The 15,741-nt window shown below is 49.2% G+C and overlaps 1 protein-coding gene across 1 annotated transcript in view; it reads left to right on the top strand.

Moving 5' to 3' along the window:
• The window catches only part of NNT (nicotinamide nucleotide transhydrogenase), a 198,448-nt gene that overhangs the window by 35,618 nt on the left and 147,089 nt on the right, over window positions 1-15,741 (top strand). The window contains exon 5 of the mRNA XM_075326766.1: window positions 627-714. Coding sequence (XP_075182881.1) covers window positions 627-714 — 88 coding nt within the window. The remainder of the gene's footprint in view (window positions 1-626; window positions 715-15,741) is intronic.

Below are 15,741 nucleotides of genomic sequence, written 5' to 3'. Positions count from 1 at the left end.
ATTGGATGTTTTATTTCAGAAATATATGCAAGTAAAGTTCCAGCAATGCTCTGTTCTTTGATTGACAGGTGCAACAGGAAGGGAATATCTGGTTTGGGTCTTGCTATCTATTCCTGCCCTTGTCTGTCTAGCTGCACCAAAAATAACGTCTGACAGAGACAGGGGGAGGATGGTCAAGCAGGCAGTTGGGTTGGGAATAGGTAGAAAGACCCGACCCACATATTCCCTTCCTGTTGCACTTGTCAATCAAATAGCAGTGCATTGCTGGAAATTTACTTGCACATATTTTTTAAATAAAATCTCCAATCTTGGAACAGAAGGTATGCATTCAGCATCCTAGCACCAGTATAGCACTGGCTTTACTTTATATATGAGAATCCTGCTGGTTGGTTCCCTTTAAGTTGGTTATATGGTGTGGCTCCCTAATTCTCAAGATTGGGGGGGGGGGGGTGTTTGGGGCCCAGAGGACGGATGCCAACTTATCATGTGATTTATATATCAGTTACTGAGATGGGAAGAATGCTTGATTTCCTTATAGCTTCTCTCCAGTCAGTCTTATACACAAGTTATCTGATCAGCATTTCTGATGTTTGTGAATAGGTTCTCACACTTTCTGTTCCTTGCAGTTACAAAGCGGTGGTCTTGGCTGCTAACAACTTTGGCCGCTTCTTTACCGGGCAGATCACCGCAGCAGGCAAGGTCCCACCTGCCAAGGTCAGTATATTTTCTTTTGTCATTTTCACAGTAACCACTAGATGGCGGTGTTGTACCAGTAACCAAACCCTGGCATTGCTCCTCGCAGCTCATTTTTCGGTGCGTGCACTGCATCTGGATCAGCACAGAGCTGCACCTGCTCCTCCTGCCATGTGGACGGCCCGCATGTGCCAACTGGGGCTTTTGCCATAATTCTGAGCTGATCTGGATCTAGTAGCCAAATATCTGAATCTGTAGGTCTCGGGCTGCCATCCACAGCTCAGAACTGTTAAATCATTACCTGTATGATGTGTCAGGCTGCATTCACGTTTTTTTCGGGGAATACGTCATTAAGTGAAAAGGCTTCAGGTAGGTGAACGTCCCAAACGTTCCTCCACATATAAGTCATGAGAGTTACTGAAAAGTGGTCAACTGGAATCTGTAGCAGTTTTGCCCCAGGCGTAACTAAAATGCATCTATATGGGACCAAAACACGTTTCTTTAAGCATTCAATTCCTGCACTAAAGCTCCATTCACATCATGTTTTTGCAAGGTGGTGCTTATAGGGTCACATTACAGCGATGGTGGCCAGCAGAGTGTCCTTGTGACGTCTGGTTGGCCCATATATTTAGTGCTTCCAGACAAGATGAGACCCTATAAAAAATTAGCTGTTAAACAAATCCCATAATGGTTGCTGGATGATGGATGGCACAATGAATATGGCATTCAGTATGTCTGTTAATAGCCCTGCTGGGGCACACGGGACTTGTGCAGCGTATCGCCATACTGGGAAAAACAACCAACCTGTCATGAGGGTCATCTACTGCAAACCAATGGCATGTACAGTCATGGCCAGAAATATTTGGACAGTGACACAAGTTTTGTTATTTTAGCTGTTTACAAAAACATGTTCAGAAATACAATTATATATATAATATGGGCTGAAAGTGCACACTCCCAGCTGCAATATGAGAGTTTTCACATCCAAATCGGAGAAAGGGTTTAGGACTCATAGCTCTGTAATGCATAGCCTCCTCTTTTTCAAGGGACCAAAAGTAATTGGACAAGGGACTCTAAGGGCTGCAATTAACTCTGAAGGCGTCTCCCTCGTTAACCTGTAATCAATGAAGTAGTTAAAAGGTCTGGGGTTGATTACAGGTGTGTGGTTTTGCATTTGGAAGCTGTTGCTGTGACCAGACAACATGCAGTCTAAGGAACTCTCAATTGAGGTGAAGCAGAACATCCTGAGGCTAAAAAAAAAGAAAAAATCCATCAGAGAGATAGCAGACATGCTTGGAGTAGCAAAATCAACAGTCGGGTACATTCTGAGAAAAAAGGAATTGACTGGTGAGCTTGGGAACTCAAAAAGGCCTGGGCGTCCACGGATGACAACAGTGGTGGATGATCGCCGCATACTTTCTTTGGTGAAGAAGAACCCGTTCACAACATCAACTGAAGTCCAGAACACTCTCAGTGAAGTAGGTGTATCTGTCTCTAGGTCAACAGTAAAGAGAAGACTCCATGAAAGTAAATACAAAGGGTTCACATCTAGATGCAAACCATTCATCAATTCCAAAAATAGACAGGCCAGAATTAAATTTGCTGAAAAACACCTCATGAAGCCAGCTCAGTTCTGGAAAAGTATTCTATGGACAGATGAGACAAAGATCAACCTGTACCAGAATGATGGGAAGAAAAAATGTTTGGAGAAGAAAGGGAACGGCACATGATCCAAGGCACACCACATCCTCTGTAAAACATGGTGGAGGCAACGTGATGGCATGGGCATGCATGGCTTTCAATGGCACTGGGTCACTTGTGTTTATTGATGACATAACAGCAGACAAGAGTAGCCGGATGAATTCTGAAGTGTACCGGGATATACTTTCAGCCCAGATTCAGCCAAATGCCGCAAAGTTGATCGGACGGTGCTTCATAGTACAGATGGACAATGACCCCAAGCATACAGCCAAAGCTACCCAGGAGTTCATGAGTGCAAAAAAGTGGAACATTCTGCAATGGCCAAGTCAATCACCAGATCTTAACCCAATTGAGCATGCATTTCACTTGCTCAAATCCAGACTTAAGACGGAAAGACCCACAAACAAGCAAGACCTGAAGGCTGCGGCTGTAAAGGCCTGGCAAAGCATTAAGAAGGAGGAAACCCAGCGTTTGGTGATGTCCATGGGTTCCAGACTTAAGGCAGTGATTGCCTCCAAAGGATTCGCAACAAAATATTGAAAATAAAAATATTTTGTTTGGGTTTGGTTTATTTGTCCAATTACTTTTGACCTCCTAAAATGTGGAGTGTTTGTAAAGAAATGTGTACAATTCCTACAATTTCTATCAGATATTTTTGTTCAAACCTTCAAATTAAACGTTACAATCTGCACTTGAATTCTGTTGTAGAGGTTTCATTTCAAATCCAATGTGGTGGCATGCAGAGCCCAACTCGCGAAAATTGTGTCACTGTCCAAATATTTCTGGACCTAACTGTATGTATAGGCTCTTTTATGCCAATAACAATTGAATTCCGTTTTGCCGCTGCTGAAAAATCAGCGTTGAATTTGTAGGCAAATTAACCATAAGTGCGGTGGGTGGGACGTTGCACTTGCAGCTCTCCTGCACATTCTCTCTGTTCCCCATCACCTGCCTGACTGATGGTCAATCAGTGACCTGTCTCCTGTGACCAAGATCTCCCACAGGCGGTGACGGTGTTCTGGGCGGTGCATGTACCTTATGGTCCTCACTACACCCTGTGTATAGATCTGTGCACGCACCACCTCATCTGATCGGGTCAAGAGAGGCAAGTCACTAAAACAGAAGTGACCGCTGTCTGGGGAGGGTCGGCGAGCTGCAAGTGCAATGTCCCACTCTGAAGCACTTGCCGCTCATTTGAATACAATTTTTAACACTGGAGTTCTATAATCAAGATCTGTAAATAATCCGCATGACACCCCTGTACACACATGCCATTAGTCTGATGTATATAATCAATACCTGGCACCCTGGCCGAACAGCTGAGACCTGTTGTTTGGATATAAGTGCAGCACGGGTGGAATATAGTGTCCTGGTATGTTTGGTGGCCCCTGGGTGCTGCCCCTTGCCTCCTATTCAGTTGAGTAGAAGATGAGGTGCCATACCTCCCTACTGGGCCACTAAGCAAAGTACAGGGCTGCTGTGCTTCACCTGTATCCTACCACTTCTGTGACTGATCACATTTGATCAAGGGTGGTGTCAGGTTTAGGACCCTCCAAAATCTCATATTGGCTCATCACTTCTTCTTTAATCCTGGACAATCCCTTTAACCCTAGTCACTCAATGAAAGGCTTCGACTACTTGGACAACTGCTTCTCAATCCCTGTGTTGCCCCAGCAAAATAACATATATACTCCCCTATGGTGCTGGTGTCGTTCTAGTGTTGTCATCACTGGGTGTCCTGGGGATCGCGTGACATTATGTCATGCAATCCCTGCTGCCAATCATCGCTGTCATTGTTCTCCCCTCCTTTTGGACAAAAAAAACATTTGGAGGTTGTCGGCGATCAGCGGCACCTCTCACTTCATCCGGATGTTTGATTTGTCCAAAGGCGGGGAGAGCAATGCCAGCACTAATTGGCCTCAAGGATTGGGTGACATAACAATGCCACGCAATCCCTGGGACACCCAGTGCCTACAATGCTGTAACTATGTCATCACCAGAGTGAGTGTAGATGTTATTTATTAGGGGGAAAAATAGGGTTTGTCCGAGTAGTGGACAATCCCTTAAAGCTTATAGTTACTGTAAGCTATCCAAATATCTGAACGGTGCCCCCTCTAGTGGATGATTTTTGCTCACCGGGTTTGGACTAACTTGAAGCTTTTGCTTAGGATTCCTTGAGACGATTACTGTGTGATTTCTGGCCAGATATGAGTCACCTGTCTCTGAAATCCTTCAAGGTCTCCACCACATTTTTCCACCATCTCTCTGGGCTTGCAGCGAGCGGTCCCAGTTATTTCGGAGACACGTCTGCATATTAATGAACATCTGTGACTTTTTTACTGATCAGAGAATTAGAAAAGAAAATCTATTTTGAATCATTTTAGACTGAGCGTAAAAATAAACATCCATCGGCCTGGAAAACATCAAGAACGGCGCCTTGTGCGGTAAAAGTAGTCCTCGGATGACTTCAGAGCATGTTCATTTGTTACCTGGAGAGAAAAGATCCAGACACTGGGAGACGCCGTGCAAGAGTGCGATGGGTAGGGAATGTGCGTGATGGGTGACAGCCAAGTGTCACCCGGGTAGGGGGTCCTCAGAGCTCGGGGCAGAAAAGAAGCTGAATTCAGCAGGGACAGACAGGGAGGGGTGTTATCAGCAATGGGAAGGTAGCGGGGTTGCTGCCGTCGGGGACGGGCAGATAACGGGGGGGGGGGGGGGGGGGCTGCAGTCGGGGACGGGCAGGCAGCGGGGGGGGCTGCCGTCGGGGACGGGCAGGCAGTATGGCAACTAGAGGAAGAAGAGTAGTGGCTGAGCAGAATACATCTGGGGCAGCACTGAAACATTGTAGTAGAGTTAAGTATGTCAGGTGGCACGCTGACATAGAAAAGCTCAGTGATGAACAGAGGTGAATATGTCAGGAGGCACACTGTGGAAATATAGCTAACTGGGTATGGCAGGAGGTATAAAGTGAGAATGTAGCAGAGCCCAGCGATGTAGCAGAGTTGGGTATGTCAGGAGGCACACAGTGTCAATGTAGTAGAACATATTTTATTCACTTGTATAGCGCCATTAATTCTACCGCACCGTACAGACGTGATCATCCCTGTCCCCATTTACAATCTATGTTCTCTATCCGTTCAGTATGGTCTTTGGAGTGTGGGAGGAAACTGGAGAACCCAGATGAAACCCTTGGAGAACGTACGTCAGATTTTGAAACTATACTAGAGCTGAGAATGTCAGGAGGCACAGAATCACAATTTAGCAGAGGCCAGCGAAATAGCAGCGTATGATAGAAGGCACCACAGAGCAGGTGTTAGTCCAAACTAGCAGGGCTGTGGAGTTGGTGTCCATTTTTGGAGAAGTCTGTATAAAATGGACTGACTCGGACTCCTAAAATTTTATAATAAATTGGATGCAGTGGTTCAATGCAAAATGTGATGAATATTTCTTCATAAGAATTTGGGAAGTTATGAAATGTTTTATAAATGTCTGTTCTAGTTCTGACCTGAGGATCTCTGCTTTTTAGTTGAGATGAATCTGTGCTGCACTGAAGCTACATGATATAAGTAGAGATGTCACCATTTCACTGCAGTAAATTTATCACAAACTTGAGTCATTTACATTTGTAACCAGAAGTTTCCATCCGCTCTCTATAAAGACACTTCTGCATGTTTTTCTAACTATCTGACATGAAATCAGGTTGACAAATACCAGAATGAGACAGAGAGAGAGAATGTATTAAGGATTTTTATTACTTTCTGCAAAGTCAAAGGTTTACATACACTAAGAGTACTATGCCTTTAAACCGTATAAGACAGCCCACATGATGATGTTATGTCTTTGTAAGCTTCTGATAGGTTTATTGGCAACATATGAGTTAGAGACACACATGTGGATGTATTTTAATGCACACCTTAAACACACTGCTTTTTTGTGTAGCATCATGGGACAGTCAAAAGAAATCAGTGAAGATCTCAGGAAGAGGATTGTGGACTTGCAAAAGTCAGTTTCATCCCTGGGTGCAATTTCCAGATACCTGAAGGTCTTGCATTCCATCTGTACAAACAATTATACGGAGGTGCAAACAAGATGGGAATGTCCTACTATCATACTGTTCAGAGATGAATGTGCTTTGGTCAGACATGTGCATATCACCCTCAAGAACACAAGCAAGAGACCTTGTGAAGATGCTGGCGGAAGCTGGTAAGCTTGTGTTATTATCCACAGTGAAACGAGTACTGTATCAACATGGGCTGAAAGGCCACTCTGCCAGAAAGACGCTATTACTCCAAAAGAAAAATAAAAAGCCAGATTGTTTGCAAATGCACACAAGAAGTAAGACCTTAATTTTTAGAGACATGTCCTTTGGTCTGATAAAACTAAAATTGAACTATTTGACCATAATGACCATTATTGCGTTTGGAGGTAAAAGGGAGATGCTTTGAAACCTAAGAACAGCATCCCAACTGTGACACACTGTGTCGCGGCAGCATCATGTTGTGGAGTTGTTTTTCTGCAGGAGGGACTGGTGCACTTCACAAAATAGATAGCATCATGAGGAAAGGAGATTATGTGGCAATGAAGCAACATCTCAAGACATCAGCCAGGAATTTAAAGCTTGTGCGTAAATGGGTTTTCCAAATGGACAATGACCCGAATCATACTGCCAAACTGGTTACAAAGTGGCTTAAGCATAACAAAATCAATGTTTTGGAGTGGCCATCACAAACCCCTGATCTCAATATTATTGAAAATGTATGAGCAAAGCTGAAAAGGCCGGTGCGAGCAAGGCGACCTACAAACATGGCCCAGTTACACCAGTTCTGTCAGGAGTGGGCCCAAATTCCTACCAACTATTGTGAGAAGCTTGTGAAAGGATATCCAAAACATTTGACCCAAGTCATACAGCGTAAAGGCAATGGCATCAAATACTAATGACATGGAGGGAAACTTTGTACTTTGCAGAAAGTAATAAAAATGCCATAAAACATTCTCTCTCTCATTATTCTGGTATTTGGCAAATGTAAATAATTTTGGTTCCTAAGTGACCTAAAATGGAAAAGATTTTTCTTCGGCGCTCTATTGGGAGACCCAGACGATTGGGTGTATAGCTACTGCCTCCGGAGGCCACACAAAGCATTACACTAAAAAGTGTAAGGCCCCTCCCCTTCTGGCTATACACCCCCAGTGGGATCACTGGCTCACCAGTTTTCTGCTTTGTGCGAAGGAGGTCAGACATCCACGCATAGCTCCACTGTTTAGTCAGCAGTAGCTGCTGACTATATCGGATGGAAGAAAAGAGGGCCCATATAGGGCCCCCAGCATGCTCCCTTCTCACCCCGCTTGTGGTTTGTAAGGTTGAGGTACCTATTGCTGGTACGGCGGCTGGAGCCCACATGCTGTTTTCCTTCCACATCCCCCTGAGGGGCTCTGAGGAAGTGGGATCTTACCGGCCCCAAAGCCCTGAGGCCGGGCTCCATCCACAGACCCATTGAACCTGCTGGATACGGAGCTGGGTACCGTTCAGGGACATGGCCCTGCACCATTCAGGTACTCTGTGTCCCCGTACACACAGGCACAGCACACTCCAGACTTGCTGGGTGTGCTAGTGCGCCGGGGACAGTAAAGGGTTACAGTCACTGCAGCCTAGCTGAGTGACTTTATGTATGGGGAACTACCGCGCCGGACGCTCCGGGAGCGGCAGCGCGGCTGGGACTTGTAGTGCGCCGGGGACTTAGCGCCGACCGCGCTTTTACGGCGGCGGCGCTTATAAATCCAGTCCCCGGCTTTTGCGGCCTAGCTCCGCTTCGTTCCCGCCCCCACCCTGTCAATCAGGGTAGGGGAGAGACGCTGTACAATCAGCAGCGCCGAGGGCTGGAGCCTTATTTACATGCTCCAGCCCTCTCACTGGACACTGTGGGACGCCGGTTTCCCGCTCTGACTTGGGGGCACGCCCACGGCCCGCCCCTACTCACACGAGCTGGAGAAGGACGCCGGCAGCCATTCCTGCAGTCCGAGCTGAGAGATCGGACTCTGGGCAACCAGGCACAGGACTAGGGCGACCACACACCCGCTTATAGGCGGGCGGTAAGCGGCACCTGAAGTGCTGACCCCACTAAATACCGCAGTTGTCCATTTGTATTTTTATGCTTATACTGCATAGGTCGCTATTTTTGGCTATATGCCCTCTTAGATGGCGACACATCAGCAGCAGGAAAGCAGGGGTGCTAAGGCACAGGCTTTCTATGCTGCTTGTATTGCATGTACTGAAGTGTTCATGTGTATTTATGCTTGTATGCTATACACTGCACTGTACGGTCGCTAGTCTGGGCTATTTTCGCCTAGAATGACTAGACTACAGCAGCAGAAAAGCAGGGGTGCTGAGGCACAGGTTTTTTCTATGCTGCTTGTATTGCAGGGGTTGCAGTGTTCATTTGTACTTATGCTTGTATGCTATACATTGCACTGTATGGTCGATATTCTGGCCTATATTCCCCTAGATGGCTAGTCTACAGCAGCAGAAAAGCAGGGGTGCCAAGGCACAGGCTTTCTATGCTGCTTGTATTGCATGTGCTGCAGTGTTCATTTGTACTTTATGCTTGTATGTTATACATTGCATTGTACGGTCGCCATTCTTGGCTCTATGTCTTAGATGGCTAGTCGGCAGCAGCATATAAGCAACACAGGCTTTCGATGCTGTTTTTTCTGCATGTGACACTGTTCCACGGCACTGAACCCCATTGTGTGCAATGCTCCCCTGGAGCACTTGGTCAGCCGGGGTCTCTACTAGACGTGGCCAAAGGAACCACCTGTCAACCCTGTCCAAGGACAGGGATGGAGTTGCATTGGGATAGAGACTTGCAGTCCGGACAGGCCATGGGCAAATCATTGCTCCCTGGCCACCCTCATTGGGAATAAAATCGGTTCCCCGGGGGGGGTCCCAGGAGGCTCTCTGTATGATGAGGCAGACGTAGCTCATCAGGACTTTGATCCTGACAACGCTCTCAATCCGGATACACCGGATGGTGACGCCATAAGGAATGATCCTATAGCGTCCATCAATGGAATGTTGGATCTTTCTCCCTCAGCTCCCCCAGCGGAGGAGTCAGCTTCACAGCAGGAGAAGTCCCATTTCAGTAGCTCAAACGTATTTTGAGTTTTTTTCTGGCCACGCTGACTTCAGAGAAGCAGTCCAGGAACACCACGCTTACCAGATAAGCGTTTTCCCCAAACGTATTAAGGATTTGTGCCGCAGGGGCGTCCGTATCCTCGCAATGCTGCATTGCGACTTACCCTATTAATGCTGTCCTGGAAGGACAGTCGAGGTTTCGGTCCTTCCCAAGCTCGGGCAGGTCCCAATTGTCCTCGTCCAAAAGAGCTGAAAATCCTCAGAGGGGCTCAGTTTCCGGGGGCTCAATCACGCCCAAGGAAGGCAGCCGGAGGAACCGCTACCAAGGCGGTCTCCTCATGACTCTCAGCTCTCTCATCTCTCCGCATCCGCGGTTGATGGCAGACTCGCTCGCCTTTGGCGACATTTAGCTGCCACAGGTCACAGACCGGTGGGTGAGGGACATTGTGCCCACGTGCACAGGACAGAGTTCTGTTCTCGTCCTCCGACTCGATTCTTCAGAACGTCCCCACCTCCCCACCGAGCCGATGCTCTTCTGCAGGCAGAAGAAGTGGTAATCCCTGTTCCTCTTCAGGAACAAGACACGGTTTTCCTCCAATCTGGTTGTGGTGCCAAAAAAGGATGGCTCTTTCCGTTCCGTTCTGGACCTAAAACTGCTCAACAAGCACGTGGAGGCCAGGCGGTTCCGGATGAAACCCTCCGCTCCGTCATTGCCTCAATGTCTCAAGGATATTTCCTAGCATCAATAGACATCAAAGATGCTTGATGCTTATCTCCACGTGCCGATTGCTACAGAGCACCAATGTTTTCTACGTTTCGTGATGGGAGACGACCATCTTCAGTTCGTAGCTCTGCCATTCGGTCTGGCGACAACCCCACGGGTGTTCACCAAGGTCATGGCGGCAGTGGTAGCAGTCTTGCACTCACAGGGACACTCTGTGATCCCTTACTTGGACGATCTACTTGTCAAGGCACCCTCTCAAGAGGCATGCCAATTCAGCCTGAATGTTGCGCTGGAGACTCTCCAGACGTTCGGGTGGATCATCGACTTCTCAAAGTCAAACCTGTCACCGACCCAATCACTAACGTCTCTTGGTATGGAGTTTCATACTCTCTCAGCGATAGTGAAGCTTCCGCTGGACAAGCAGCGGTCACTACAGACTGGGGTGCAGACTCTCCGTCAAGGTCAGTCGCACTCCTTAAGACGCCTCATGCACTTCCTCGGGAAGATGATGGCGGCAATGGAGGCGGTTCCGTTTGCGCAGTTTCATCTGCGTCCTCTTATTGGGACATTCTCCGCCAATGGGACGGGAAGTCAACATCCCTGAACAGGAAAGTCTCCTTTTCACAGAAGGACTCTCTGCAATGGTGGCTTCTTCCCACCTCATTATCACAGGGAAGATCCTTCCTACCACCGTCTTGGGCGGTAGTCACGACAGGCGCGAGTCTGTCAGGGTGGGGAGCAGTTTTTTCTCCACCACAGGGCTCAGGGTACGTGGACTCAGCAGGAGTCCACCCTTCAGATCCATGTTCTGGAAATCAGAGCAGTGTATCTTGCCCTACTAGCCTTCCAGCAGTGGCTGGAAGGAAAGCAGATCCGAATTCAGTCGGACAACTCCACAGCGGTGGCATACATCAATCACCAAGGAGGGACACGCAGTCGGCAAGCCTTCCAGGAAGTCCGGCGGATTCTGACGTGGGTGGAAGCCACGGCCTCCACCGTATCCGCAGTTCACATCCCCGGCGTAGAAAACTGGGAAGCAGACTTCCTCAGCCGCCAGGGCATGGACGCAGGGGAATGGTCCCTTCGCCCGGACGTGTTTCAGGAAATCTGTAGCCGCTGGGGAAGGCCGGACGTCGACCTAATGGCGTCCAGGCACAACAACAAGGTCCCAACCTTCATAGCACGGTCTCGCGATCACAGAACTCTGGCGGCAGACGCCTTAGTGCAAGATTGGTCGCAGTTCCGGCTCCCTTATGTGTTTCCACCTCTGGCACTCTTGCCCAGAGTACTACGCAAGATCAGATCCGACTGCAGCCGCGTCATACTCGTCGCCCCAGACTGGCCAAGGAGGGCGTGGTATCCGGATCTGTGGCATCTCACGGTCGGCCAACCGTCGGCACTACCAGACCGACCAGACTTACTGTTCCAAGGGCCGTTTTTTCCATCGGAATTCTGCGGCCCTGAACCTGACTGTGTGGCCATTGAGTCCTGGATCCTAGCGTCTTCAGGATTGTCCCAAGGGGTCGTTGCCACCATGAGACAGGCTAGGAAGCCCACGTCCGCTAAGATCTACCACAGAACGTGGAGGATATTCTTATCCTGGTGCTCTGCTCAGGGAGTGTCTCCCTGGCCTTTTGCATTGCCTACCTTTTTTTCTTTCCTGCAATCTGGGTTAGAAAAAGGTTTGTCGCTCGGCTCCCTTAAAGGGCAAGTCTCGGCGCTATCCGTTTTTTTTCAAAAGCGTCTAGCACGACTTCCTAAGGTGCGCACGTTCCTGCAGGGGGTTTGTCATATTGTACCCCCGTACAAGCGGCCGTTAGATCCATGGGATCTGAACAGGGTACTAGTTGCCCTCCAGAAGCCGCCCTTCGAGCCTCTGAGGGAGGTTTCACTTTCTAGACTATCACAGAAAGTGGCTTTTCTGGTAGCGATCACATCTCTTCGGAGAGTGTCTGAGCTAGCAGCGCTGTCATCCAAGGCTCCTTTCCTGGTCTTCCACCAGGACAAGGTAGTGCTGCGCCCCATTCAGGAGTTTCTCCCGAAGGTGGTATCCTCTTTTCATCTTAATCAGGATATCTCTTTGCCTTCGTTTTATCCTCATGCAGTTCATCGGTATGAGAAGGATTTACATTTGTTAGATCTGGTGAGAGCACTCAGAATCTACATTTCTCGCACGGCGCCCTTGCGCCGTTCGGATGCACTCTTTGTCCTTGTCGCTGGTAAGCGCAAAGGGTCGCAGGCTTCTAAGGCCGCCCTGGCTCGATGGATCAAAGAACCAATTCTTGAAGCCTACCGTTCTGCTGGACTTCCGGTTCCATCAGGGCTGAAGGCCCATTCTACCAGAGCCGTGGGTGCATCCTGGGCATTACGACACCAGGCTACGGCTCAACAGGTGTGCCAGGCAGCTACCTGGTCGAGTCTGCACACTTTCACCAAACATTATCAGGTGCATACCTATGCTTCGGCGGACGCCAGCCTAGGTAGAAGAGTCCTGCAGGCGGCAGTTGCCTCCATATAGGGGAGGGCTGTCTTGCAGCTCTAACATGAGGTATTTCTTTACCCACCCAGGGACAGCTTTTGGACGTCCCAATCGTCTGGGTCTCCCAATAGAGCGCCGAAGAAGAAGGGAATTTTGTTACTTACCGTAAATTCCTTTTCTTCTAGCTCTTATTGGGAGACTCAGCACCCGCCCTGTTGTCCTTCGGGATTTTTGGGTTTTTTTCGGGTACACATGTTGTTCATGTTGAACGGTTTTTCAGTTCTCCGATGTTACTCGGAGTGAATTTGTTTAACCAAGTTATTGGCTTTCCTCCTTCTTGCTTTTGCACTAAAACTGGTGAGCCAGTGATCCCACTGGGGGTGTATAGCCAGAAGGGGAGGGGCCTTACACTTTTTAGTGTAATGCTTTGTGTGGCCTCCGGAGGCAGTAGCTATACACCCAATCGTCTGGGTCTCCCAATAAGAGCTAGAAGAAAAGGAATTTACGGTAAGTAACAAAATTCCCTTCATTCTGATTTCATGTCAGATAGTGAGAAAAACCTGCAGATGTGTCTTTTTAGATAGTATATTTTAGTGTATGTAAACTTCTGGTTTCCTCTGTATAAGGGAGTCGGAATCAGGGAAATTGAGGAGTCGGAGGTTTGGTTTACCGGCTCCACAGCCCTGCAAACTAGTGGCAGACACCAACTACCTGTATTCTCATACAGCGTTTTCTTCAGCGCTCTATTGGGAGACCCAGACGATTGGGTGTATAGCACTGCCTCCGGAGGCCACACAAAGCAATTACACTAAAAAGTGTAAGGCCCCTCCCCTTCTGGCTATACACCCCCAGTGGGATCACTGGCTCACCAGTTTTCTGCTTTGTGCGAAGGAGGTCAGACATCCACGCATAGCTCCACTGTTTGTAGTCAGCAGTAGCTGCTGACTATATCGGATGGAAGAAAAGAGGGCCCATATGGGGCCCCCAGCATGCTCCCTTCTCACCCGCGGTGGTGCTTGTAAGGTTGAGGTACCTATTGCTGGTACAGAGGCTGGAGCCCACATGCTGTTTTCCTTCCACATCCCCTGGGGGCTCTGTGGAAGTGGGATCCTACCGGCCTCCAAGCCCTGAGGCCGGGCTCCATCCACAGACCCAGAGAACCTGCTGGATTTGGAGCGGGAGTGCCGTTCAGGGACATGGCCCTGCAACTTTCAGGTACTCTGTGTCCCCGGCAGGCACGGACACTCTCAAGGCTTGCTGAGCGTTATAGTGCGCCGGGGACAGTAGCGCTGTGCGCTGGGGTTAGGTCACTGCAGCTTTGCTGAGTGACGTTACATGTTGGGAACTACTGCGCCGACCGCTACTGGAGCGGCGGCGCAGCTGCGACTTGTGGTGCGCCGGGGACTTTGCGCCGACCGCGCTTTTACGGCGGCGGCGCTTCTAACTTTAGCCCCCGGCTTCTGCGGCCTAGCGCCGCTTTGTTCCCGCCCCCACCCTGTCAATCAGGGTAGGGGAGAGACGCTGCTCAATTGGCAGCGCCGAGGGCTGGAGCTTTATTTACATGCTCCAGCCCTCTCACTAGGCACAGTGGGAAGCAGGCTTCCCGCTCTTCGTCTGTATACGCCCAGGGCCCGCCCCCCCTCTCCACAAGGACGCCGGCAGCCATTACACATGCGGTCTGGCTGGGGAGAGGCAGCAGGCTCTGGGAGACCCAGACTAAAGGGATTTCGGCGACCACACACCCGCTCCTAAGCGGGTGGTAAGCTGCACTTTAGTGCTGGCCCCACTAGTGCCTCAGTGTTATATTAGTGTACTTTTTTCTTAGTACCATATCTATATATAGTTGCACTGTAAGGTCGCTTCTTGGCTGGACACCCTGTACTGCTCTGAGGAGGCAGCAACATGTCATCCGCAAAACGCAAGGGTGCCAAGGCACAGGCTGTGTACACTGTTTGTGCTGCATGTGGGGCTGATCTACCGGCAGGCTCCAAAGACTCACATTGTGTGCAATGTTCAGTCCCAGTGGCACTTCGTCAGCCAGAGCCTAATGTGGTGGTAGCCCAGGCAGAGACGCCTGTGAACCCTGCCCCGGTGACGGGGACAGACTTTGCAGTTTTTGCTGATAAAATGTCTGTGACTATGTCAAAAATCCTGGAGACCTTGCAGTCCAGGCCAGTTACTCAGACCATGGACACTGCTGTGTCTATGCTCTCCGGTCCCCCTCAGTTGGAACTAATCCGTACTTCAAGGGGGTCTCAAGCATCACAGGCTGAAGTCTCTGACTCAGATGACAGTCCCAGGCAGCCTAAGCGAGCTCGCTGGGAAAGACCCTCCACGTCATCACACTGCTCAGGGTCTCAGCGAGAAGAGTCTCTCGGTGATGAGACTGAGGACGGTGATCAGGATTCTAATCCTGAGGCTCCTTTCAATCTGGATGCCCCTGATGGTGACGCCATGGTTAATGACCTTATATCGGCAATTAATAGACTGTTGGAGATTTCTCCCCCAGCCCCTTCTGCAGAGGAGGCAGCTGCACAGCAGGAGAAGTTCCATTTCCTGTATCCCAAGCGTAAATTAAGTGCTTTTTCGGACCACTCTGACTTCAGAGAATCGATCCAGAAACACGACGCTCATCCAGACAAGCGTTTCTCTAAACGTTCTAAGGATACCCGTTATCCTTTTCCCTCTGAGGTGGCCAAACGCTGGACCCAGTGTCCAAAGGTGGATCCCCCAATTTCCAAGCTTGCGGCTAGATCCATAGTCGCAGTAGAGGATGGCGCTTCACTTAAAGATGCCAACGACAGACAGATGGACCTTTGGTTGAAATCTGTCTATGAAGCTATCGGCGCGTCCTTTGCTCCAGCATTCGCGGCCGTGTGGGCACTCCAAGCTATTTCAGCTGGTTTAGCACAGGTGGATGCTTTCATACATCCAGCAGTGCCGCAGGTGGCGTCCCTAACTTCGCAAATGTCTGCGTTTGCGACCTATGCTATCAATGCTGTCCTAGAATCTACG

This window comes from Anomaloglossus baeobatrachus, chromosome 1, assembly GCF_048569485.1.
Source record: "Anomaloglossus baeobatrachus isolate aAnoBae1 chromosome 1, aAnoBae1.hap1, whole genome shotgun sequence".
Classification (NCBI taxonomy): Eukaryota; Metazoa; Chordata; class Amphibia; order Anura; family Aromobatidae; genus Anomaloglossus; species Anomaloglossus baeobatrachus.
Note: the sequence above shows the minus strand (reverse complement) of the source record. Positions and strands in the feature narration are given on the sequence as shown.